Below are 26,544 nucleotides of genomic sequence, written 5' to 3' on the forward strand. Positions count from 1 at the left end.
TCTGAGGTCCTATTGCCAGGACCGGCCGGGGGAGTGGGCAGCGTTCGTGCCCTGGGAAGAGATGGCCCAGAATTCGCTCCGCCACTCCTCCACTAACCTCACCCCCTTCCAGTGTTTATTGGGGTATCAGTCGGTTCTGGCTCCTTGGCATCAGAGTCAGACCGAGGCTCCTGTGGTGGACGACTGATTCCGGCGCGTGGAGGAAACATGGGACGCCGCCCATGTCCACCTTCAGCGCGCTGGGCTGTGCCAGAAATGGGCAAAGACCATCACCGCAGTGAGGCCCCGGTGTTCGCACCGGGGGACTGGGTCTGGCTCTCGACCGGAAACCTGCCCCTCCGCCTGCCCTGCCGGAAGCTGGGCCCGTAGTTTTTGGGGCCATTCAAAGTCCTGAGGAGAGTGAACGAGGTGTGTTACAGGTTACAACTTCCCCCTGATTACCGCATTAACTCCTTGTTCCATGTGTCTCTCCTCAGGTGGTTGGTCCACTCCAGGAATCTGAGTTGCGGGAGGTTCCTCCGCACCTCCTCTGGACATCGAGGGGGCCCCGGCGTACTCCGTTCGTTCCATCCTGGATTCGAGGCGGGGGGCCTTCAGTACCTTGTGGAGTGGGAGGTGTACGGTCCGGAAGAGAGGTGCTGGGTTCCGGTGGCGGATGTGTTGGACCCTGAACTGCTGCGGGAGTTCCACCGTCGCCGGACGGATCGCCCTGCGCCTCGCCCTCCGGGTCGTCCCCGAAGCTGGTGTCGGCGCGCCGCTGGAGCCGCACGTCAATGGGGGGTACTGTCACGACTTCCACCGAAGTCGGCTCCTCTCCTTGTTCGGGCGGCGTTCGGCGTCATCGGCTTTCTAGCCATCGCCGCTCCATTTTTCATTGTTCATTTTTCATTGTTCCATTTGTTTTGTCTTGTTCCCTGCACACCTCCTCTGTTCCCCCCATGTCTTTGTGTGAAATAGTTTTGTGTTACGTGTTTGAGGTTACGCGCCAGGCTGGTGTTTATGATCCGTGTTATTGCACGTAGTATGTTTATTTTGATATCATTAGCTTTTGTGACTGTGTTTTGCGCTCTGCACTTTTGCTATTGTGGCTGGAGGTTTTGACGCAGTTGCGTCCGTCTGCTGTTTTCTCCTGCCTCAATAAAGTGTGCGCCCGTTCACAACTCTCTGCTCTCCTGCACCTGACTTTGCTACCAGTACGCACCCAACACCCTGACACTTATTGTCCTGCTGAAATGTACATTTGTCTCCCAATGTCTGTTGGAAAGCAGACTGAACCAGGATTTGCTCTAGGATTTTGCCAGTGTTTAGCCTTATTCCGTAAAATTTTATTCCCCAAAAATACTCTCTTGCTGATGACATGACGAGCATGTCCATAACATGATGCAGCCACCACCATGCTTGAAAATATGAAGTGGTAACCTTACTTAGTGATGTGTTGTATTGGATTTGCCCCAAACATAATGCTTTGTTTTCAGGACAAAAATCGAATTTCTTTGTCACATTTTTTTCAGTATTACTTTAGTGCCTTATTGCAAACAGGATGCATGTTTTTGAATATTTTTATTAAAATCAAATCAAATTGCATTTGTCACATGCACCGAATACAACACCTTACCGTGAAACGCTTACTTACAAGCCCTTAACCAAAAATGCAGTTCAAGAAATAGAGTTAAGAAAATATTTACTAAATAAACTAAAGTAAAAAATAAAATAACAATGACGAGGCTATAAACAGGGGGTGCGGGGGTATAGGTTAGTCGAGGTAATATGTACATGTAGGTAGGATTAAAGTGACTATGCCTAGATAATAAACAGCGACTACCAGCAGTGTAAAAACAAAGGGGGGGATGTCAATGTAAATAGTCTGGGTGGCCATTTGATTAATTGTTCAGCAGTTTTATGGCTTGGGGGTAGAAGCTGTTAAGGAGCCTCTTGGACCTAGATTTGGCGCTCCGTACCACTTGCCGTGCAGTAGCAGAGAGAGCAGAGCGAATGACTTGGGTGACTGGAGTCTATGACCATTTTTTGGGCCTTCCTCTGACACCGCTTAGTATATACAGTACCAGTCAAAAGTTTGGACGCACCTACTCATTCCAGGATTTTTCTTAATCTTTTACAATTTTCTACATTGTAGAATAATAGTGAAAACATAAACTACGAAATAACACATATGGAATCATGTCGTAACCAAAAAAGTGTTAAACAAATCAAAATATATTTTATATTTGAGATACTTCAAAGTAGCCAACCTTTGCCTTGATGACAGCTTTGCACACTCTTGGCATTCCCTCAACCAGCTTCATGAGGTAGTCACCTGGAATGCATTTCAATTAACAGGTGTATCTTGTTAATTTGTGGAATGTTTTTCCTTCTTAATGCATTTGAGCCAATCAGTTGTGTTGTGACAAGGTAGGGGTGGTATACAGTAGATAGCCCTATTTGGTAAAATACCAAGTCCATATTATGGCAAGAACAGCTCAAATAAGTAAAGAGAAACGACAGTCCAACATTACTTTAAGATATGAAGGTTAGTCAATGTGGAAAATTACAACTTTGAAAGTTTCTTCAAGTGCAGTCGCAAAAACCATCAAGCGCTATGATGAAACTGGCTCTCATGAGGACCGCCACATGAAAGGAAGACCCAGAGTTACCTCTGCTGCAGAGGATAAGTTCATTAGAGTTAACTGTACCTCAGCTTGCAGGCAAACTAAAGGCTTTCACAGAGTTCAAGTAACAGACAACATCAACATCAACTGTACAGAGGAGACTGCGTGAATCAGGCCTTCATGGTCAAATTGCTGCAAAGAAACCACTACTAAAGGACACCAATAAGAAGAAGAGACTTGCTTCGGCCAAGAAACACGAGCAATGGACATTAGACCAGGGGAAATCTGTCCTTTGGTCTGATGAGTCCAAATTTTAGATTTTTGGTTCCAACCGCCGTGTCTTTGTGAGACGCAGAGTACGTGAACAGATGATCTCCACATATGCGGTTCCCACCGTGAAGCATGAAGGTGGAGGTGTAATGGTGTTTTGCTTGTGACACTGTCTGTGATTTATTTAGAATTCAAAGCAGACTTAACCAGCATGGCTACCACAGCATTCTGCAGCGATACGCCATACCATCGGTTTTGCGCTTAGTGGGACTATCATTTGTTTTTCAACAGGACAATGACCCAAAACACACCTTCAGGCTGTGTAAGGTCATTGTATGTGTGGGGTACAGAGATAGGGTAATCATTCAAACACCACGTTAACCACTATTATTGCAACTTATGTGACTTGTTAAGTACATTTTTACTCCTGAACGTGTTTAGGTTTGCCATAACAAAGGGGTTGAATTGACTCAATACATTTCAGCTTAATTTTTTTAATTAGTTTGTAAACATTTCTAAAAATGTAATTCTACTTTTACATTGTGGGGTATTGTGTGTAGATCATTGGAACAAAATCTCAATTTAATCCATTTTAAATTCAGGCTGTAACAAAATAATGTGGAAAAAGTCAAGGTGTGTGAATAATTTCTGAAGGCACTGTATATACAGAGGAAATTAAAGAACAGTTAAAAAAAATAGAAAAATAACCGGCGGACAGGGGTGGAAAATATTGACAGAGGGAGGTGGCATTATGTCATAAAAGGATGACATTTAATTGGGGATCTTTGTTTGTCTATGACATTACAAATACGGGTGCATTGTAGAGCTTTGTTTGTCTATGACATCAAACATTCCACGGGTGGTTTGGATCCCAGATGATGATTCAGACCATTGGACCTGGCAGAGGACACTCACAAACTGGTAAGTTCTCATAGCTGTTCATATCTGACTTTTTTCCCTCTTTGATATGCCAGTAAGGTAGAATTCTAAAGACAATCAACTTAATGTTGCGATCTTCATACTGTCAAAATATCCAATGGGTAATTGACAGCCATTCAAATACCAATAGTATTTTCTCCTACCAATAGTATTCCATCTCTATTGCACTCCACAGTGCCCTATTCTCTCCTACCAATAGTATTCCATCTCTATTGCACTCCACAGTGCCCTTTCCCACCTGGACAAAAGGAACACCTACGTAAGAATTTGGTTAGTTGACTACAGCTCAGCGTTCAACACCATAGTGCCCTCAAAGCGCATCACTAAGCTCACACCTCCCTCTCCCTCTGCATCTGGATCCTGGACTACCTGATAGGCCGCCCCCAGGTGGTAAGGGTAGGCAACAACACATCTGCCACGCCAGGGCTTCTTTGCTCCATGATCCCCTCCTGTACTCCCTGTTCACCCAGAACTGCGTGGCCACGCAAGTCTCCAACACCATCATTAAGTTTGCCGACGACACAACGGTGGTAGGCCTGATCAACGATGAGACAGGCTATAGGGAGGAGGTCAGAGACCTGGCAGTGTGGGGCCAGGACAACAACCTCTCCCTCAATATGAGCAAGACAAAGGAGCTGATCGTGGACTACAGGAAAAGGAGGGCCGAGCATGCCCCCATTCACATCGACACGGCTGTAGTGGAGTGGGTCGATAGCTTCAAGTGCCTTGGGGTCCACATCACTAACAAACTATCATGGTCCAAACACACCAAGACAGTCGTGAAGAGGGCTCGACAATGCCTATTCCCCCTCAAGAGACTGAAAAGATTTGGCATGGGTCCTTAGATCCTCAAAATGTCCTACAGCTGCGCTATCGAGAGCATCCTGACTGGTTGCATCACCACTTGGTATGGCAACTGCTGGGCATCCGACCGAAAGGCGCTACAGAGGGTAGTGCGTATGGCCCAGTACATCACTGTGGCCAAGCTTCCTGCCACCCATGAGCTCAATACCGGTGGGGTCAGACGAAGGCTCTAAAAATTATCAAAGACTCCAGCCACCCCAGTCATACTATTCTCTCTGCTACCGCACGGCAAGCGGTACCGGAACATGAAGTTTAGGTCTGAAAGGTTCCTTAAAAGCTTCTACCCCCAAGCCGTAAGACTGCTAAACAGTTAATCAAATGGCTACCCGGACTATTTGCATTGACCCCCTTTTTTACGCTGCTGCTACTCGCTGTTTATTATCTATGAATAGTCACGTTACCCCCACCTACCACACTTCGTGTTCCCGTACCTCAATTATCTCGACTAACCTTTACTTGCCCACATTGACTCGGTACCCCCTGTATATAGCCTTATTATTTTGTGTTACTTTAAAAAATAACTTGAGTTTATTATTTGTAATTTCTTTTAGCAAATATTTTCATACTTTAAAACAACTCTGCATTGTTAGTTAAGGGCTTGTAAGTAAGCATTTCACGGTAAGGTCACACCTGTTGTATTCGGCGCATGTGACAAATAACATTTGATTTATTGAAGAATAGGCTATATATTTGCTTTCTTTTAACCTAAGATTTTGCCGGCCACCTACCCGATTTTAAATATTATATTTTCTGACCTTAACCCGCGGGGTCATGAGTTAACCCGCACATCACTAGAGCTTCCCTCTATCATTGATAATAAAGGCCTAGTATGCTAGTATGAGTGACAAGTGACTTTCAAAATCATTGATGTCGATTCATATTTATCTTTCAGTCGTGGAATACATTCATAATGAGAAAGCATTTGGATAGGGAGGCAATGGAGGTCATGTTTTTCCAGGAGAGGATTTGGGTTGACGAGCAAATTGATAACCTCCAGGTTCTTGTAATGAGTTAACTGGATAAAAGAGTCAATAGATTACAAAAGGAATGGAGGAAGGAAGATAAAAGAATGAGAGAAACGGTGCAGAAAAGCAAAAAACCTCAAACAGAATGGGTAATAATCAGTGATAATGGGAGAAAGAGACATTTTCTGAGATTCAGGAGATAATTTTGGAAAAAGACAAGGATGTTCAGAAGGAAAATAAGGTAAAGAGTGGGAAAATGAAGAATGGATAGAGGATGATTAAGGAGTGCTTGCAGGAGTGGGAGATCTAAATGTCTAAAAGAAAAGGGAAGACCAAAAAACACATGACCAGAAAATACATGAAGTGTCATGGAAGATCTGGAAAGGCACAAGGAAGAGATGGGACAGAAAAGTGATAGCAATAAAATGGAGGAGAAAGACTTGTCAAGTGACAGTGAAGTTACGAAAAAAGAGAAGGAAGTGATGGGTGAGAGAAATGAAGAGGAAATAATCTTGAGAAAATAGGAAGTTCAGAAGGAAAATAAAAACTAAGACGGAGAGGAGGAAAATGGAGAACAATGGCAACATTGAAAATGACAAAATGAAAGGGCCTTCGAGAGAGGAAGAGAGGTGGAGACAGGAGAAAACTAGAGGAGAAATAATTGAAAATGAGCAGAGGATGAAAGAGGAGAGCCTTTGTGGAGGGAGAGAGAAGAGGAAAATGGAGAGGAAGCAGAGAATTTCAGGAAAGGGTGAGGGAGATGGATGAAACATTTTAAATATCTAAAAGAAAAAGTGACACTGAAGATCTGAACAAGGAATTCGTGAGAGTTAAAAAGGACGACAAACAAAAGAAAATCACAAGAAAGTTCAAAGGAACAGAAAGTCAAAGTAGACGTTAAAGTACAGTCGTAGCCAAAAGGTTTGAGAATGAAACAAATATTAATTTCCACATAGTTTGCTGCTTCAGTGTCTTTAGATATTTTTGTCAGATGTTACTATGAAGTATAATTACAAGCATTTCATAAGTGTCTAAGGCTTTTATTGAGAATTACATTTAGTTGATGCAGAGTCAATATTTGCAGTGTTAACCCTTCCTTTTCAAGACCTCTGCAATCCACCCTGGCATGCTGTCAATTAACTTCTGGGCCACATCCTGACTGATGGCAGCCCATTCTTGCATAATCAATGCTTGGAGTTTGTGGGGTTTTGTTTGTCCACCCGCCTCTTGAGGATTGACCACACATTTTCAATACGGTCTGGGGAGTTTCCTGGCCAGGGACCCAAAATATTGATGTTTTGTTCCCCGAGCCACTTAGTTATCACTTTTACCTTGTGGCAAGGTGCTCCATGATGCTGGAAAAGGCACTGTTCATCACCAAACTGTTCCTGGATGGTTGGGAGAAGTTGCTCTGGGAGGATGTGTTGGTACCATTCTTTATTCATGGATGTTTTCTTTGGCAAAATTGTGAGTGAGCCCACTCCCTTGGCTGAGAAGCAACCTCACACATGAATGGTCTCAGGATGCTTTACTGTTGGCATGACACAGGACTGATGGTAGCGCTCACCTTGTCTTCTCCGGACAAGCTTTTTTTCCGGATGCCCCAAACAATCGGAAAGGGGATTCATCAGAGAAAATGACTTTACCCCAGCCCTCAGCAGTCCAATCCCTGTACCTTTTGCAGAATATCAGTCTGTCCCTGATGTTTTTTCTGGAGAGAAGTGGCTTCTTTGCTGCCCTTGACACCAGGCCATCCTCCAAAAGTCTTTGCCTCACTGTACGTGCAGATGCACTCACACCTGCCTGCTGCCATTCCTGAGCAAGCTCTGTACTGGTGGTGCCCCGATCCCGCAGCTGAATCAACTTTAGGAGACGGTCCTGGCGCTTGCTGGTCTTTCTTGGGTGCCCTGAAGCCTTCTTCACAACAATTGACCCGCTCTCCTTGAAGTTCTTGATGATCCGATAAATGGTTGATTTAGGTGCAATCTTACTAGCAGCAATATCCTTGACAGTGAAGCCCTTTTTGTGCAAAGCAATGACGGCACGTGTTTCCTTGCAGGTAACCATGGTTGACAGAGGAAGAACAATGATTCCAAGCACCACCCTCCTTTTGAAGCTTCCAGTCTGTTATTCGAACTCAATCAGCATGACAGAGTGATCTCCAGCCTTGTCCTCGTCAACACTCACACCTGTGTTAACGAGAGAATCACTGACATGTCAGCTGGTCCTTTTGTGGCAGGGCTGAAATGCAGTGGAAATGTTTTTTGGGGATTCAGTTCATTTGCATGGCACTTTGCAATTAATTGCAATTCATCTGATCACTCTTCATAACATTCTGGAATATATGCAAATTGCCATCATACAAACTGAGGCAGCAGACTTTGTGAAAATGAATATTTGTGTCATTCTCAAAACTTTTGGCCACGACTGTAGACAAGCAAAAGAAGAGTGCAACGAGGACATGTTCATGCAAGAGCTAGAGCTACTGGGAAGTGGGATGGATGGTGGAATGAAGCACAGGGGAGCAGATGGTAAAAAGGACAAGCAAAGAAATCATGAAAGAAAAAAAGAAACTAAATGCAACAAGATATGATAAAAAAGGTAGACACAAGTAAAAGAAGAGACTGACAAGAAGACCAAGAGGAGATGCTGAAGACCGATTTAGAGCCCTTTATCGGTCAGGACATGCTTAACAACTTTGACAACTGGGGCTTTATAGGCACACCAGAAACTGAGCACTGACTAGCAGTGTAAGTCAGAAACTACACTTGACAAGCTGAAAAAGAAGAGACCAATACAAATCTAATCAAGAAGAGAAAAGGAAACAAAAACATCTTAAAGTCCTGGACGCGGCAATGGCCAAGCAGGAATATGCAGAAGCCTCATTAAAGACACCAAGAAGCAAAACAGAAGGAATTTGATTAATGGAAGACATTGGCACAAGCAGAAAAAGGGATACCTAGTCAGTTGTACAACTGAAATGTGTCTTCCACATTTAACCCAACCCCTCTGAATCCGAAAGGTGTGGGGGGCTACCATAATCAACATCCACGTATTCAGCACCCGGGGAACAATGGGTTAAATGCCTTGCTCAGGAGCAGAACATTTTTACCTTGTCAGCTCTGGGATACGATCCAGCAACCTTTCGTTTACTGGCCCAACGCTCTTTTAACAATACAACTTATCCGTTTCACATTTTAACAGAATCTCACTCCAAGGCTTCATGATCCTGGAGATCAAAATGTAAAACAATATAACGGGAATAAACTATCAGGGCTACCTGCAGAATTATTAAGACCTATATTAGGTCTCTGTGGCAAAGATGAAGAGCAAGATGCAGCAGGGGTAATGGAGTAGCCTAAACGCAAACATTAAACAAGCCAAACTCAAAGATGAATTTTGGAGGAAGGGTGAGGGTACACAATTCAATTAGCATTTTATAATTTGCTGTGTAGAACTGACAGTTCACCTGCCACAACAGTATGTATTAAGTTTACAGGGTATTCAGCAGATTATAATGGGCTTAAATGATTAGTATACTGTATATACTTTTCAAAAGTGTCATTGTAATTACTACAGTAGAGCTGTGCATTATGGAGTTGTTGAGCTATATTGAGTGAACAAATCTGGAGAAGATATTAGCTATATAGAAAATGAGGTTACCGGAAGAGCAGGGCTTCTTTGCCCCATGTCCATTACTAACTGAAATTATATATTTTACCTTTCAGATTTTTACATTTTTTCAGCTTAAATCAACTGTATCGTACATACCCTGTACATTGACTGTGGCCATACAGACGCTTTGAGGTTCTGGAGCTCCTCATTTACATTTTTCACGTTATTGTACATGATCAAATAAACCTGGTCTGCTGTCCACAGGTTTTAAATAAGAATTTAAGTAAGCATGTTATTTATCATTCAGTGGATTCATTATTTTTTTTCAGATAACATCCAAAATGATGTCTTTCCCAAGTGTCGACCTTATTGTAATTTGGTAATATTGTCGCGCCTAGATTCCAACCAATCAAAAAAAGAATTGCAAAAGTTTATTGGATAGAACAATTTATTTACCCACATGAGAAAATACTGATTCAGACAGGTTATTTGGTGAGTAGGTCAAATCTGCAATTTGTACAAGCTTACAATGTTTGTCTGCATTTTATAAACCGGTCTGGAATACTTTGAATATTCTATAATAAATATAATATTCTGTTCTTCACGGTGGGCTAAGGATTGGTCAGACCCTGAATGCAATATCTGAACACCTCTGCATCAGTAGCTCACCTTGGTTGCAAATCCTATAATCTTATACGGATTTCATTTGCCATCTATAACCAATATATAAACTTCATTTCAATACTTTCCAATTTCCATAAATAAATTACATTTCTTTGTATCAAAAAGAATTGATAAAGAACTGGCCTTTATGCAGATCCACAAAGAGAAGCTGAATACACTCTGTAGCAAGAGAATAAGTATGTACGGCCTTTCTTCATCCCCATTGGTGATTGAATTCGCATTTAAAAGTAGCAACATAAAATTAGGCTTAGTATGATATGCACACATATATACACACACACACACGTGTCTTTACAATATATAACAAGTGGTTTGTAAAACATTAAAATGTAAAAAGTGTTTGTAAGAAATGGCAGTGATCCATTCATACGGTTTCACAATTCATATAAATATGATAAATCTCTTTTCCAACCATTTGATTCCTTGGCAGTAGCATTATACAAAAAGGGAGGTGTTCATTGAACTTTGATCCAGCTACTGCAGCTCCATCTGTTCTCGGTGGCATCAAGATGGCTCACAACTAAATACCTCCAATCGTGCTCCTGGAGACAGTATTGCAGGTCCAAGCTCAGCAGTGAAACACCTGATTCAACTCACCAAGGGTTTGAAGATCAGTTGATTAGATGACTCGGGTGTCACAGTGGCGCTAACTACAGAACTACAGCACTCCAGAAGCAGGGTTGAGGATTTCTGCCTTATGCTCTCCTCCCTCTCCAAGTGGGATAGATACCTCTCCCCATATCTCCTTATACAGCCTGAAATCAGAGACTGCCCGATTGGTACAGGGGGGAAATGAGGTGCATTGACCCCCCAGACACCGCATAGATCTGAAAGGACTAAGAAAGGTGTAACCAGTAGGGATACTACTTGCAATACACCCGTTCAGACCTATGAGAAGTGTCCAGATAAGCTTAAAGCCATCCAGATCTTTCTGACCAATGACAATTGTTTAAGGCTAGGGGCTGATTTGGGTCCCCCACCGCTACAGGTAGTTTGAGGGGACAAAGGCTTGGTCCCGGCGCACGCGGCTCTGGTGGACCATGGCGCGGTCGTAGGCCACCTGCACAGACTTGCGGATGGTGGTCTTCCTGCCCTCCATCATACGCAGCTTGTCACCCGTGTCGTCCACACCCAGAGGAGTCACTTTGTCCTGCGGGAGCCACTGCCTGCAGGGGGGAGAAGTGAGCGGAGGGCCGTTGAAGCGAAAACATCTATAGCTGGGGGACGTACGCATGCACATCCAATGGCTTTGAGCAGACACTGGAGATTAAACTAACTTCCCTAATGAAGTCACAAATGTTAATAGTGAACTTCTTCCTCTTATATGAATCACACACTACTCACTCTTTCCCCCCCCAGGCTTCCTACTTATGGATTTTTTAAAGTCAGATGCACTATAAACAGAGGAATGTTTCTGTCTAACCGTTATTGACCCCTATGAGCTCAAATACATATTTAATTGCCATTCGACACAACACAAAAGCAAAACTTTTTGGGCATGTTCTTCAGTACACCCTACAACAGAGGTGTCAAATATACAAAAAACATTTTATACTTTAAAATTACTAAAAACAAATCAAAACTGTGTATAAATGATAAATGGACATACATTCACAGTTTCTTGACTGTGTCCAGCTCACTAATAATCACCGAACCAGTCAGGGAGCATAGAAAATTCCCCCAAAATTTGGTCCAATGTTGACGGCGAGGAAATAACACCTTTTCAGTGCGGCCCTCCGGACCTCATTGAAGACCGAATGCGGCCCCCGGACAAAATGAGTTTGACACCCCTGCCCTACAAGGAAGCTAGGAACCCAAAGATATGAAGCAGCCCTAGAATGAGAAGTTAGAGAGCAGCTTGTGGTCACTTAAGTGCTAGCCAAACACCACCTTCCTCTCACCATGTCCTCTTGTTGTCAAAGAAGAGCACCAGAAAGAGCTTCTCCCCAGCTTCCTCTGTCCTCTGCTCCCCCAGCTGTAGGACGTCCAGTGGGGGCACGGGGATGGGGACCCCATTGTGAAACAAGCCCTCCTGGGGCATTTCAGGGTCAATGATCTGGCCAATGGAAAAGATTAATTGGATTGGTTTTATTTTGACAATTCAAAACCCCTTAACATTAGATACAGCAAACATGTGCCAAATGAAGTGTTACACTGGATTTTAGGGTGGCTTAACCTTATAAAAACAATTTACAGTAAAAAGGCAGACACTGAGCAGTATGGGACGTTTCTAAGATTCTGAACTAACCTTTGGAGATCGTTAGTCTATTGAACAGCAAATATGTACTAAAATGCAATATGCTTTGTGTTAGTGGATTTTAGAGTGGCCTGACTTTAGGTCTCCTGCCATTTCAGACCATAAATCAATTTCCAAGTGTTAACCCTATGATACTAGGCCCAGGTAACCGCTAATCTCTTCGTTTGGGACCTGTATCAGTGTAGGCAAGCAGATGTTTGCCCAATGCATTCTCTCACCAACGCAGGGTAGGAGGGGTATCCCCGACACTTGGCCCAGACCAAGTCCAGGGGCTCCAGCACCACTACATTTTCAAAAGGCATCAGGATACCACTGCCTGCGGAGACAGACAGGAAAAGACAAATGTCGATTCTAAATACAAATATGCGGTGAATGGGGTGTTTATCTTGGACACGGTAGAGTTCTGTCATCCAAAAAGGAAAGTGGTTATCAACACCCAAGAAATGTAAGCTGCAACAGGATAGACCATTTCCATATTGTTCAAATCAAGACACTGACCATTTTTCAAAAGCCTCTGAAAGCTGTGTGAACACAGTACCAGTCAAATGTTGACACTTACTCATTCCAGGATTTCTCTTTATTTTTACTCTTCTCTATATTGTAACCAAAAAAGTGTTATACAAATCAAAATATATTTTATGTGTGAGATTTTTCAAAGCAGCCATTGATGACAGCTCTGCACACTCCTAGCATTCTCTCAACCAGCTTCACGAGGTAGTCACCTAGAAAGCATTTCAATTAACAGGTGTGCCTGGTTCAAAGTTAAATTTGTAGAACTTCTTTTCTTAATGCGTTTGAGCCAGTCAACTGTGACAAGGTAGGGGTGGTATACAGAAGATAGCCCTATTTGTTAAAAGACCAAGTCCATATTATGGCAAGAACAGCTCAAATAGGCAAAGAGAAATGACAATCCATCATTATCTTTAAGATATGAAGTCAGTCAATCAAGAAAATTAAGAACTTTGAAAGTTTCTACAAGTGTAGTTGCAAAAACCATCAAACGCTATGATGAAACTGGCTCTCACGAGGACCACCACAGGAAAGGAAGACCCAGAGTTACCTCTGCTGCAAAGGATGAAGTTCATTAGAGTTACCAGCCTCAGATTGCAGCTCAAATAAATGCTTCAGAGCTCAAGTAACAGACACATCTCAACATCAACTGCAAGGAGACTGTGAGTCAGGCCTTCATGGTTGAATTGCTGCAAAAAAACACTACTAAAGGACACCAATAATAAGAGACTTGCTTGGGCCAATTAACACGCGCAATGGACATAGACCGGTAGAAATCTGTCCTTTGGTCTGATGAGTCCAAATGTGCGATTTTTGGTTCCAACCACTGTCTTTGTGAGACGCAGAGTAGCTGAACGGGTGATCTCCACATGTTTGGCATGGAGGTGGTGGTGTGATGGTGCTTTGCTGGTGACACTGTCTGTGATTTATTTAGAATTCAAGGCACACTTAATTAATATTTAAAATGACGGCCTACCCCGGCCAAACCCGGACGACGCTGGGCCAATTGTGCGCCGCCCTATGGGACTCCCAATCACGGCCGGATGTGATGCAGCCTGGATTCGAACCAGGGACTGCAGTGACGCCTCTTGAAATGAGATGCAGTGCCTTAGACCGCTGCGCCACCCGGGAGCCCAATGTGAATATAGCGTTTATGACTGAATGTTAGTTTCCTAAGGACAGAACGGACCAAAATGTTTTATATGTATATATTTAAAACGTGGACTATTATTTTAAATTGTACCTGTAGCGGTGTAATCTGCATCCCCGGTAACAGTCTCCAAGAAAGGTACTTTGGAAAGTGCTGGTTTTCCGAGGCTTCGTTTGGGTGGTGCCCTGCTGTTGGGGTACACAGTATTTCAGTAGGCTGTGCTGTTGTACTGCAGATATGTTAATGTAGCCAGTGAAAATCGGATGAGAACCTGAGATCAGCACAAATAACATGATACTACACAAATTCATAACACTCAGGAGTAAGCGTACGCCTTACATTTCTTTGTGAAGGATTGGTGGAGGGCTACAGTCTGAGTCAGAACCACCATCGTTGTCCCTTTTGAACCCATTGGTGAGTCCTGAAAGAAGACAGAAACCAATTGTCAGACATTTGCTGAGTATAAAGCCTCATTTACAACTTACGCAACACAATTAACTACACAAAATGGCAATCCTGAGTAGTTGCACGTTTCAGGGCTGCACACGTTTATGTTTTCCTGCTACTTAAATACGTATAACAGCCATTTTGCATAGCTAATTGCGTTCTTGAATTACAAAATGTATAAATTAGGCTTAAATCAAAAGAAGCACATGTTCAGCCACTTACTAGTCTCCAGTGTATGGTTAGGGGTCTTTTCCAGCTCCCCCTCTGAGATGGCATCTTGACTAGGGGTCCCCCGTTCAGGCGTGGTGAATGAGGTCTGCTGGGGGATCTTAGACGGGGTAGATAAAGGGGTACTTAAAGCGGAATTGGGGGTCAGGGGGACACTACCGCCAAGACTGTCTTTCTCTCTAAGCAGCTTTGCTCCGTTCTTTGCTTTTTTGAAAAGCACAGAAGTCCGGCGCCCTACTCCCGCGGTGGCAGGGCGTGGGGACAAGGTGTCGGAAAGGCCGTTGACCACCAGCCCGCCACAGTATAAACTGGGTGCCTCTTCTGCTTTAGTGCAATTCTTGTTTCTTGTAGCGTCAAGGGTGGGAGTACCACTATCTGAGCTCTCGCTGTCCAATTTCAGGCGCTTTTTGGGATGGCCCAGGGTCCTTAGCTCGCCCGTCATGGGGCGCAGCGTGGGGGGATCCAGGGGTGCATCTCCCTGCAGAGGGGGAGGTGCCAGGCACGTTGGCTCCAGCGTTGGGGGAGGGGTACATTTGAGGTCCTCTGAAAGCGGAGAAAGGGACTGATCAAACTGACAGCTCATTTACATAATAATTCGATGATTGAGTCTTGGCTTTCATCATGTTGTGATTAGTTAGGGCGACCAATACAAAGTCAAAAGTTCACACAACTCAGCAAAACAAATGGATAGGTGAATTAGCACAACTTCTTAATTAAATGGCAAAAAAAACACTAGCATGCTTGACCAAGGTTCGATTGCCTAGTATTCTCGGTTCCCCCCCTGAAATGTACTACATTGGTGTCAGAGGTGGGATGACATGACTGTATGAGGCCAATGGAGGCGAGTCCATGAGGTGGCGGTGCAGAGGACGAGAAGAAACGCAGAGTGCGCCTGGAGAGGGTTGTGAGGCCACTACGTGGGACCCTACTTACTAGACTGCAGACAGTGAAGTGCTTTGGGTTGGTGCGTGGGGGGACCCTGGCTCAATTACCTGAGGATAATTTGCTGTTAGCTCATGATTGCAACCGGTCTCGTTTCAGCAGAGCAGATCATTAAATAGGCGGTTTCTATAGGTAATTAAAACGTCACTATCATACAACGACACATTGCCAACGTTTCGATCACTCACCTTTATCTGAAGACAGGCCGTTGTCAGCCTCCTCCTCTTTGACATCTCCGTTGAGGAGCGAGTTGCGGTGGTGCTGGCCCTGTCGGTACCGGATGCTGTTGATCTCGCGGCGCAGGAGGCGGATGCGGCGGGTGCGGGCGCCGCTGGAGCGCATGGTGGCCACCACATCCAGCTTGTCCAGCAGCTCCTTCAGCTGCTCCTCAGGAGACATGTGCAGACGGTTCTCGGGGTCCAGCAGGGTGTCCACTACACAGGGACAGAACGCCACAGAGATGGGTTTACCACTCTATATCATAGCCCACAAGGCGGCAAACTCATCAACACAATAAAGCAACTCAAAATAGCTCAGGGAAATATCACCATTCACCACAGGCTTGAGCTCACTCCAAAAGAAATGAGAACAAAGTATCTGGGCTACAAACAGAGGACAGAACAGGTAGGCTATACAAACACAGGTTTGAAGTTGATCTAAATTTAAAACTGCCACGGTTTCTATGACACACAGAGTACGCTGCTTCGAGTCTCCTTTCATTCCACTTTTATTTCCCCCGTGTCACTCGAATTGCAGCAACTAAGTATGTATATCCACTTCCATTTTCAGGCTTTGTTGTGAAAATCACCCCCAAAAGAGAGACCTTCTCTGGTGCATTTTATGAGGACAAAGAACTGGGTTAGATTTGTTTATATTTGACCTTTATCTTTTCTTTTTTTTAAGGGGGGGTGAGAAAGATAGCAGCAGTAGAGACTTGCCTATCATAGAGACGTTTGTTGCTAGAGGTTTACTTGGGACCTGGGCGACGTCCAACATGGAACAAGAACAAACGTACCTCTCTGATGTGTAGAATAAGGAATCACATGAGCTCTAATAATGACGCTCCACAACAGTCGCCTACCGAGCTTGGTCCCAGGTTCAGAATCAGAAACAAGCCAACATCCGTGCCACCGCATCACTCACCGTCCTCCCAGGTGCAGCGGTAGTAGTCGTGTTTCTGGGGCGACTCTGCAAGATGCATGCCCGTGGCCGGGTCCAGGCCAGTGTTGTGGGCCTGTCGCTGGGCGTGACGGAGGATTGCACCCCCCAGGTCACGGAGACGCTGGGCAGCACGGTGGAACAGCGTATCCTTGGTATTGTACAGCAGGCAGTTGGCCACCATCATGTTGAAGTCTACCTCCAGGTGGGCCAGCGAGTTATAACTGTGGGCTTCCAGCTTGGAGCGCATGGTGGAGAAGTCCATGGGCTGGCTGATAAACTCCAGGTAGTCTGGGACCTGGGGGGGGACAGAGGGGGAAGAGCAGAAAGACAGTCAGGGAGATAGAAACATGCACAGTCTAAAGCAGGGGTCTTCAACCTTTTTCCCCATGAGAGATCCTTAGTGTACAATAGAAAGGGCACAGTTTTCTATCAATATACCTGGTAAAATAATGGTTAATAAACAACTACGGGGCCCTATAAAATCATTATGCTTTCCTGGTTTTAGAGATGTTCCACCCTCAAAATTACAATTGTTCATAGAGAAACAAAATTGGATGTTCTGAGTCCATGTCAATGCTTAAATAAATCACATCAAAACCAACAATTTTATTTTGAGTGTTCCCTTTAATTGCACATCTAATGAGTGAGGAATGTGCCGTCTAATGATAGTTCTGTACTGTTGCTGTCCATTTAATGGCAAAGTTTGCAAATAATAGATACAAATGTTATACTTACTCATGATATACTTATGCCAGGTTAGTGTACTTTGCAGTTAGCATTTCATTGAAAAGGTTCTTTGGAAACCATTTCTGTCAACCCACAAGACGGTTATCACATCACGGAATGATAGACAAACGGGCGCACTACACATACAGACTGGCAAGATTGCTGGAAATGAATTGGCAGAAATTGTGTTAGGTTTACCAGGAGTGGGATGTCAACGTTCCGTTGGTTAGATAGTAGCTGGGAGCTTGCGGTGGCTGATACTTTTGAGATTTATTTATGACAGTTTGCGATGGAAAGCGTGAAAATTGCATGAACTTTCAAAATTGTTTGGCGAGCTACTCATATGTGGGCTGCGAGCTACTGATGGCCTGTGATCAACCTGTTGGAGATCCCCGGTCTAAAGCCAAGCCGTCATTATCATATTTATTACATTAAATCGGTTGTAGATCTCAAAGGAGTTGGGATGAGGGGTGATTTGGGACAGAGTAAAAAAAGATAAGCACCCTAAGCTAAGCAACAGAGGGAAACAGACTATGAAAGGGCAACGGGTCTAACATTGACTTGTCGGCAGTAACCAACAAAGATGAACAGAACACGCGGTAGTCACATGACAGATGCAGCAGGACACGTCCCTACACCACTAGAACAGGCCATAAACCATATGAAAGAATCAAATCCCCAGTATTGGGTAAAACAGATCTCAGTACTGTGCTGGCTGTGCATCATTTTCCCTGATCCTCAGACACGTCAGTACTGGAGGTCATTCGGAGAAAGAAAAAAAAATGTCAGTGACTTTGAAATTCAAGTAAAAACAGCTTCTAACCTTTATAAAAAAAAAATGTAAAAGTAAATTACCATGGATTTTCAAACCATTTAGCCAAGTACTGTAAATATGTTTTTAACACATGTAAGCAACATTCACGTTTGTCTGTAGCATACACAAGTTTCGTTTTTTGCATTTAATAACAAGTTTGATATTTCCCATTCGGTTGACTGGTCAGTTACTCCGAGGACCGTATCCCTGAGGTTCTACAGTATTAGCATGGTGACTGACCTCCTTGAGGTTGACGGGCTGTGCAAAGATCTGGCCTGCATCTTTCTCCTGCAGCTGGTCCAGTGTGGAGCGCAGCAGCACCTGCATTGGGGTCAGCTGTAGCTCCAGGGCCGCCTGGTGAACCTTGACCTTTGGAAAGTGAGAGAGAGTTCGGAAGGGAGGCCAGCAACTCACATGTAAATCAAAATTTCTCAGCAGACTAAATGAAGGTCCTGTATGACATTTTTAAGGAAGTATCTTAACCTTTTATTTAAGTGGGGAAAACACAGAATAAGTTGTCTTTTTTCAGTAACGACCTCAATTGTCAAAGCATGGACAGACCGTGATATAGAGCAAGTGCATAAACAGACAGTCTAGTCTCCATACCTGCTCTCTCTTCAGTTTCTCCCGCTTGCGGATGAGCTCCACCAATAGCCGGGCTCTTTCCAGGTCCTGTCGCAACTTCTGCCAGTACTTCAGCTCCTCCCTAACAGCACACACCTTCTCATCGGGCTCCGGCTGCAAACACACAGATATTAATTCAAACAACTCCCCGACACACAATGTAGGGGGTGCTTCAATTGTATGAGGTGTGTCTTCTACTTGTCTTCTCATTCACTTCATCTGCCATGATGGGAAATTCCTGGTCAAGATCCACCATTTTGCTTTCACCTGTCCATTTTGTACTATTTATTCAGTGAAGATGGAGGGAGAAGAGGACTCTACATAATATTGTAGAGATGCACCCGGGGATTTGAATTTACTGAACATCATTGTTATAGGATACTCCAAGGAGAATATTCAATATAACAGATATAAATGTATTATACACGATTCCAAAAACATGCACAATTTTAAATTGAGCCAGCCAGCACTACCGATGATATTTCTTCAGATTGTATATTTCTACTGACATCTGTGTACTGTTCTATTGTGGCATTCGACAGAATAACCCCCTGATGTTAACAGCCCCTTTGACCTTAGAGTGCCCAATGACTTCTGACCTGTTCAATGTGCCTCTGTGATTGGACATGGGAGTGCAGACGACGAATGAGTGCGACCCCGTTCCGTGACTGGCGTTTCAAGAGCCAATAGTTGTGCAGCCTTTGCATGAACTGGTTCTTCCTCTGGACCAGAATCCCTTTGCAGATGGTGTTCAACCTGTGTGGCATCGGGAGGAGTTTAACACACACACCGTTCATTACTACAGCATTTGAAAGGTATTCTTGTCGTTCACACAATGGGCCAAATCCTAACTTAAGATTCCGTATGGGCTACAAGAAACTTTGCACATTGTCAACGTGCATCTGGAGTTAGGATGAGCCCCATGGACGTTTAAGCATCTTACACACTAACATATACCTATGAGCCAAATGCAGCATGACAGTATAGGTAGAATCCTGCCAGCTAACAACAAGAGGAGGCTGGTGAACACAGACCTTTGAGTGGGGATCTGTGGAACTGTGACCATTGGCGTAGTGGAGGCGCGGTTGGCAGCCACCTCCAGACCCTTCTTCCCCTTCCTCTTCCCGTGCTTGCCCTCCTTCTTGCTCCGCTTCTGCACCTGTGGGGCCTCTGTATATGCACTGCGCCCCCGGCTGGCCCGGCCCCCCACCGCCCTCCCTGTGGGATCCTCCTCGTCCGACCCCCCCTCCTGGCCCGGCGGCGAGTGCACCTCACAGAAGGCTGTCTTCTTCACCGAGAAGGTGGTGCCGTTGACGTTGGTTTCCCGCACGGGGTCGATCTTCATGAAGAGCCCGGCGCGCTGGGCGCACGTGACATGGAAGGCTGTGTAGCAGTTGGCCTTGTGGCACTGGATGGCAGCGCCACGACCCTTCTGCTTGCACAGGTAGCAGGTGAGCTTCCAGCGGGCGGGCGGGATGTTGTCCACCCCTTCCACGGGTTCCAGGAAAACAGTGTTGGCGAAGCACACCTCGGGGATCCAGATGGCACACACCACATGGGCCCAGCACCCGTCACTGGTCTGCTTGAAGGCGCCACCCCGGTTGGGGCATAGCACACAATCCACAGGCCGCTGAGGCGACTGCAGGCAGCAGCGGCACAACCACTGGCCCTCTGGGATGTAGGGCACGCCGTAGCACTCCTGGTGCACAGCCAGGTTGCAGGCGTCACAGAAGAGGATGACGTTGCTGTTGAGGCACTCGTCGTCCAGGCACACGCAGCAGAAGGCATCGTCGTCGATGGCGCTCTGAGAGGGCGCCCGGCTGCGAGCCTCCCGGTAAGACTCCTCTTCCAGGCGGTCCACCAGCAGCTCAAAAGTGTCAGGGGAGACTGTGGCGTGGCCGTCTGACGCCCGCCTGGCGTTCACCATCTCAAGCCAGGCCGCGTCCTCCTCGTCCATGTCATACTCTGCCTCCGCCTCCTGTTCCTCTGCCGAGCGCTCTATGTAGCGATAGTAGGCCGTGGGCAGAGAGGGCGCCGCACAGGGGCTGAAGGCCTCCAGCATTCGGAAGGTGGGCTCGGGAAGGGGGGCCTGATGATGGTTGTGTGAGGAGTTAGTCTTGTTGTGAGGTTGTGAGTGAGAGTTGGGGCAGTGGTTCTGAGGTGTGGAGGAAGAGGACGATGATGTGGAGGAGGAATGTTTGGAGTCTTTCTTGCGGCCTCTGGGCATGGAGGGCGGCTTGCGTCCGGGGTTGGCACTGGCAGCTGTGACGGGCTGCTCGCTGTTCTCTTTGTTGCTGTTGCACTCAGTGATGTCCTGGGCCGTCATCTCGTCCTCTGTGATGACCGTCAGAGGGTCCACGATGGAGATCCGGTGGAGCCTGCCATCCAAGTCTACTTCCACCACTTTCTGGGCCTGGGAATAAGTCAGTGTCTCTCTGGTTGGGGACACCTTGAGGCTGTAGGGTGAAGGGGAGCGCTGCCGGGCCCCACCTCGTCCCCTACCAGCTTGGTAAGACTTTCTCCCACCCGCATCCCCTCCCCCGGCCAGGTGGCCCCTCCGCCGTGGCTTCCTCATGGGCCTCCTACCACGCAGCGCCCGACACCCACTGCTGCAACCAGATGAAGGCGAGAACATACCATTAGAAACTGGAAATGGCTAGCTAAGAATTTAACAGATGGACAGCAAAGGCCAACCATTGCCTTCTAAATGTTATGCCACTCAATGTGTGCACAAATTATGTTTAGTTGGCCAACGATAGTTGAAATGTTGTGTACATATGGCTATCATTGACAGTGACAGACTGAATCTGAGCAAAGTAACCATGCACCCTTTTTTATTTTGGCAGGTCATAGGGGAGGTGTTAGGGCTTAACTGATAGTATAGGAGCTATGGCTATACTCAAATGGGATGAAAGGTGCCCTACTGTCAAATAGTGGATTGCACACCACAGTCAACATATACTAAACTAGCTGTAGTCTACTACAGTACTCTCCACTGTCAGTAAATCATGAGTAGATGTTTGTGTACATTATCATTTGCGTCATGTCATTACATTGACAGAAACTACCAACATCCGCGTTTAGTCAACCCTACAATAACTACACAGCCAATAATTTCCCCCGTTATTTGGATGAAGCAACCTCAAAGCCAATCAAGTGCCTAGTGTGCCTCAGCGAACGTATGACAAGTGCCCCTTTCCAGATAAAAATGTCCGCCATTTGTTTTAAACAAATTGAATACACCACACAAACCCAAATCATTAAACATTATAGAGCTGATGAACGTAAATTGAACGTGTTATCTAACGTTAGCTAGCTAGTTACGACTGTTAGACAACAAATACAATGAAGCGTTATGAGATCCGACCCAAAAAGTGCAACACTTGCTAACTAAGTTAGCTAAGTGCACGAGCTAACGTTAACTAGCTAATTGAACAACTTTAGATAGCGCTGGTAGCTAACTAGTTGCTCCAAATGAGCTGGCTTTGGCTAACAGGATAGCTAGCTAAGTTACCTTAGCTCTATAGCTCGCGCTTCTTTTACCAACCTACTAATGTGTAGCCGCTACTACAGGCTAGCTAACGTTACTGGGAAGTCAAATGCAGTCCCTAACATATATGTGTATGATATGAACCAGCTAATCCTCGTCGTTGAAAACTGTAACAACGATGTTATCTTACCTTCACTGGCAGTTCGGCAACCGGGAATGAAACACAGGTTTATCGTTGGCTAGTTTAGCTAGCTAACGTTAGCTCACCCTGCAACACCTACACCAAAAGCCAGTACAGTATATTTCGTTGATAAAACGTCTGTTGCCTCAGTCCTCCCTTAAATACACGCCCAATCGTTTCCAAATACTGACATTAAACATAGCTAGCTAATTTATTATCCTAGTATAGAAGCGAGTAAGTTGTCGACCCAGTTTTGACAAGGAGAATAGCATTTCCTTGCTAGCCGCAACCTCGGATGTGCGGTACCGAGTAGGGAAAGCGAGGCTAAAACACGCCCCTTGACCAAAGCAGGCCATCCGGAGGTTATGGTTTCGCGCTCCGCTACAAATTTTATTAAAACATTTAACACTTTTAAGCGACACTTGTGGCTTATGATTTAGCTAATAAATGTGTATTGATATGTACACATACGAGTATCAATACAATTGAAACAGTCGTTGCAATGCCTCAACTTTGCTCCGCAAGTGCAACACCGTACGAAAGAGCTAGTAGTAATACATCATTGCAGATCAGATAGCAACAGCGGGCTACACAAACGAGTCTCGGAAACACTTGGAGCACTTTGACGCAAAATAACATACGGCAGCAGCCAGGCCTAAAAACTATGCAAAATAATGAGCCTAAAAAGTATGACAGGCCAATGAGCATGATGTGCAAACAAATTAGTTTAAAGTTTAGTAAATTAAATGTTTCCTTGCTTTTCGAACAAACTCGCAATCCGATTTACATGGAATGGAAAACTAACCGTTTAGCTGGCCTAGATTTAAACATTAACAATAAACAGAAACAATAATGCACAAATAAATTATTTTAGCCTGTTTGAATAGTCCTCTTTGAATTAGCCTACTTCTATTTCAACTGAATCTTGGTTAGAGAATACTATCTACCAAGAGCTTTCATCTGTATTTTTCGTAGCTGTTTAAATACCACCACAGACTGAGGCTGGCGCTAAAACAGCATTGAATGAGCTGTATTCCGCCATAAGCAAACAAGAAAACGCTCACCCAGAGGCGGCGCTCATAGTAGCCGGGGACTTTAATTAATGCAGGGAAACTTAAATACGTTTTCCCAAATTTCTATCAGCATGTTAAATGTGCAACCAGAGGGGAAAAAAAACTCTGGACCACCTTTACTCCACACACAGAGACGCAAACAAAGCTCTCCCTCGCCCTCCATTTGGAAAAAATGAATGCAGGAAGCACCAGTGACTAGAACAATAAAAAAGTGGTCAGATGAAGCAGATGCTAAGCAACAGGACTGTTTTGCTGGAATATGTTCCGGGATTCCTCCCATTGAGGATGCACCACATCAGTCATTGGCTTTGACCGTACACACCCCAACCAGAAGCCATGGATTACAGGCAACATCCGCACTGAGCTAAAGGCTAGAGTTGCTGCTTTCAAGGAGCGGGACTCTAACCCAGAAGCTGAAAAGAAATCCCGCTATATCCTCCGACGAACCATCAAACAGGCAAAGCATCAATACAGGACTAAGATCAAATTGTAGTCCACCGGCTTTGGCACTCGTCGGCTGTGGCAGGGCTTGCAAACCATTACAGAATACAAAGGGAAGCACAGCCGAGAGCTGCCCAGTGACACGAGCCTACCAGACGAGCTAAACTACTTCTATGCTCGCTTTGAGGCAAATAACACTGAAACATGCATGAGAGCACCAGATGTTCTAGAAAACTGTGTGATCACGCTCTCCGCAGTCGATGTGAGTAAGACATTTAAACAGGTCAACATTCACAAGGCCGCAGGTCCAGATGGATTACCAGGACGTGTACTGCGAGCATGCGGTGACCAACTGGCAAGTGTCTACACTGACATTTTCAACTTCTCCCTGTCCGTGTCTGTAATACTAACATGTTTTAAGCAGACTACCACAGTGCCTGTGCCCAAGAACACTAAGGTAACCTGCATAAATGACTACCGACCCGTAGCACTGTAGCCATGAAGTGCTTTGAAAGGCTGGTCATGGCTCACATCAACACCATTATCCCAGAAACCCTAGACACACTCAAATTTGCATACTGTCCCAACAGATCCACAGATGATGCAATCTCTATTGCACTCCATACTGCCCTTTCCCACCTGGACAAAAGGAACACCTATGTGAGAATGCTATTCATTTACTAAAGCTCAGCGTTCAACACCATAGTGCCCTCAAAGCTCATCAATAAGCTAAGGACCCTGGGACTAAACACCTCCCTCTGCAACTGGATCCTGGACTTCCTGACGGGCCGCCCCCAGGTGGTAAGGGTAGGTAACAACACATCCGCCACTCTGATCCTCAACACATGGGCCCCTCAAGGGTGCGTGCTCAGTCCCCTCCTGTACTCCCTATTCACTCATGACTGCACGGCCAGGCACGACTCCAACGGCATCATAAAGTTTGTTGATGACACAACAGTGGTAGGCCTGATCACGGATAACGACGAGGCAGCCTATAGGTCGTCAGAGACCTGGCCGTGTGGTGCCAGGACAGCAACCTCTCCCTCAAAGTGATCAAGATAAAGAGGATGATTATGGACTACAAGAAAAAGAGGACCGAGTACGCCCCCATTCTCATCGACGGGGCTGCAGTGGAGAAGGTTGAGAGCTTCAAGTTCCTTGGTGTCCACATCACCAACAAACTTTCATGGTCCAAGCACACCAAGACAGTCGTGAAGAGGGCACAACAAAACCTATTCCCCCTCAGGAAGATTTGGCATGGGTCCTCAGATCCTCAAAAGGTTCTACAGCTGCACCATCAAGAGCATCCTGACTGGTTGCATCACTGCCTGGTATGGCAACTGCTCGGCCTCCAACCGCAAGGCACTACAGAGGGTAGTGCGAACTGCCCAGGATATCGCTGGGGCCAAGCTTCCTGCCATCCAGGACCTCTATACCAGGCGGTGTCAGAGGAAGGCCCTAAAAATTGTCCAAGACTGTTCTCTATGCTACAGCAACGGCAAGCGGTACTGGAGGGCCCAGTCTAGGTCCAAGAGGCTTCTGAACAGCTTCTACCCACAAGCCATAAGACTCCTGAACATCTAATCAAATGGCTACCCAGACTATTTGCATTCTATTTGCATTGCCCCCCCTCCCTATTTTACACCGCTGCTACTCTCTTTTGTTTTCATCTATGCATAGTCACTTTAACAACTCTACCTACATGTACATATTACCTCAACTATCCGGTGTCCCCGCACATTGACTCTGTACCAGTACCCCCCCTGTATATAGTCTCGCTATTGTTATTTTAGCTCTTTAATTACTTGTTACTTTTATTTCTTATTCTTATCTGTATTTTTTTAAACTGCATTGTTGGTTAGAGGCTCGTAAGTAAGCATTTCACTGTAAGGTCTACACCTGTTGTATTCGGCGAATGTGACTAATAACATTTGATTTGAGAATAATACTTAAGGAAAAAGCAAGGTATAGGAATTTGCATGTTTTTTTTTTTAGATGAGTTATGTTAGAGAAAAGTGTAGCATTCAGAGACTGAAATAAGGATGTATACATAATTGGCCATTTATTGAGAAAACAAAGTCCCTATCACATACTGTTGAAGTCGGAAGTATACATACACTTAGGTTGGAGTCATTAAAACTAGTTTTTAAGCCACTCCACAAATTTCTTGTGAAAAAAAATATAATTTTGGCAAGTCGGCTAGGACATCTACTTTGTGCATGACACAAGTCATTTTTCCAACAATTGTTTACAGAGATTATTTCACTTATAATTCAGTGTATCACAATTCCAGTGTGTCAGAAGTTTACCAACACTAAGTTGACTGTGCCTTAAACAGCTTGGAAAATTCAAGAAAATTATGTCATGGCTTTAGAAGCTTCTGATAGGCTAATTGACATCATTTGAGTCAATTGGAGGTGTACCTGTGGATGTATTTCAAGGTCTACCTTCAAACTCAGTGCCTCTTTGCTTGACATCATGAGAAAATCAAAAAGAAAATCAGCCATGACCTCAGAAAATAAATTGTAGACCTCCACAAGTCTGGTTCATCCTTGGG

At 45.0% G+C, this 26,544-nt stretch overlaps 1 protein-coding gene across 2 annotated transcripts; it reads right to left on the reverse strand.

The window, feature by feature from the left end:
• Positions 1-9,689: 9,689 nt before the first annotated feature.
• On the reverse strand, positions 9,690-23,080 carry brpf3b (bromodomain and PHD finger containing, 3b). Of its 2 annotated transcripts, none has more exons than XM_014146140.2 (13): positions 22,483-23,080; positions 19,837-21,408; positions 19,402-19,558; positions 18,785-18,916; positions 18,419-18,547; positions 16,621-16,933; positions 15,666-15,911; positions 14,530-15,078; positions 14,200-14,281; positions 13,954-14,048; positions 12,419-12,516; positions 11,845-11,999; positions 9,690-11,109 (listed from the first exon to the last, which is right to left on the reverse strand). In XM_014146140.2, exons 2-13 carry the CDS (start codon positions 21,375-21,377, stop codon positions 10,926-10,928), a joined length of 3,681 nt encoding a protein of 1,226 aa, XP_014001615.1. In that variant the 5' UTR covers positions 21,378-21,408; positions 22,483-23,080; the 3' UTR covers positions 9,690-10,925. The 2 variants fall into 2 exon arrangements, with proteins under 2 accessions (XP_014001615.1, XP_014001614.1); XM_014146139.2 differs by having other exon boundaries at positions 19,837-21,411; positions 22,483-23,076.
• Positions 23,081-26,544: the final 3,464 nt, after the last annotated feature.

Source organism: Salmo salar, chromosome ssa15 (assembly GCF_905237065.1).
Source record: "Salmo salar chromosome ssa15, Ssal_v3.1, whole genome shotgun sequence".
Classification (NCBI taxonomy): Eukaryota; Metazoa; Chordata; class Actinopteri; order Salmoniformes; family Salmonidae; genus Salmo; species Salmo salar.

Excerpts from the sequence above, each read along its gene's own strand:
- brpf3b (XM_014146140.2), bottom strand. The coding sequence starts at position 21,377 with ATGAGGAAGCCACGGCGGAGGGGCCACCTGGCCGGGGGAGGGGATGCG. Across the intron at positions 15,912-16,620 it reads CCGCTGCACCTGGGAGGACG|TGGACACCCTGCTGGACCCC; the intron begins GTGAGTGATGCG and ends GTCCCTGTGTAG. Across the intron at positions 12,517-13,953 it reads TGCAGATTACACCGCTACAG|GCAGTGGTATCCTGATGCCT; the intron begins GTACAATTTAAA and ends CTGTCTCCGCAG.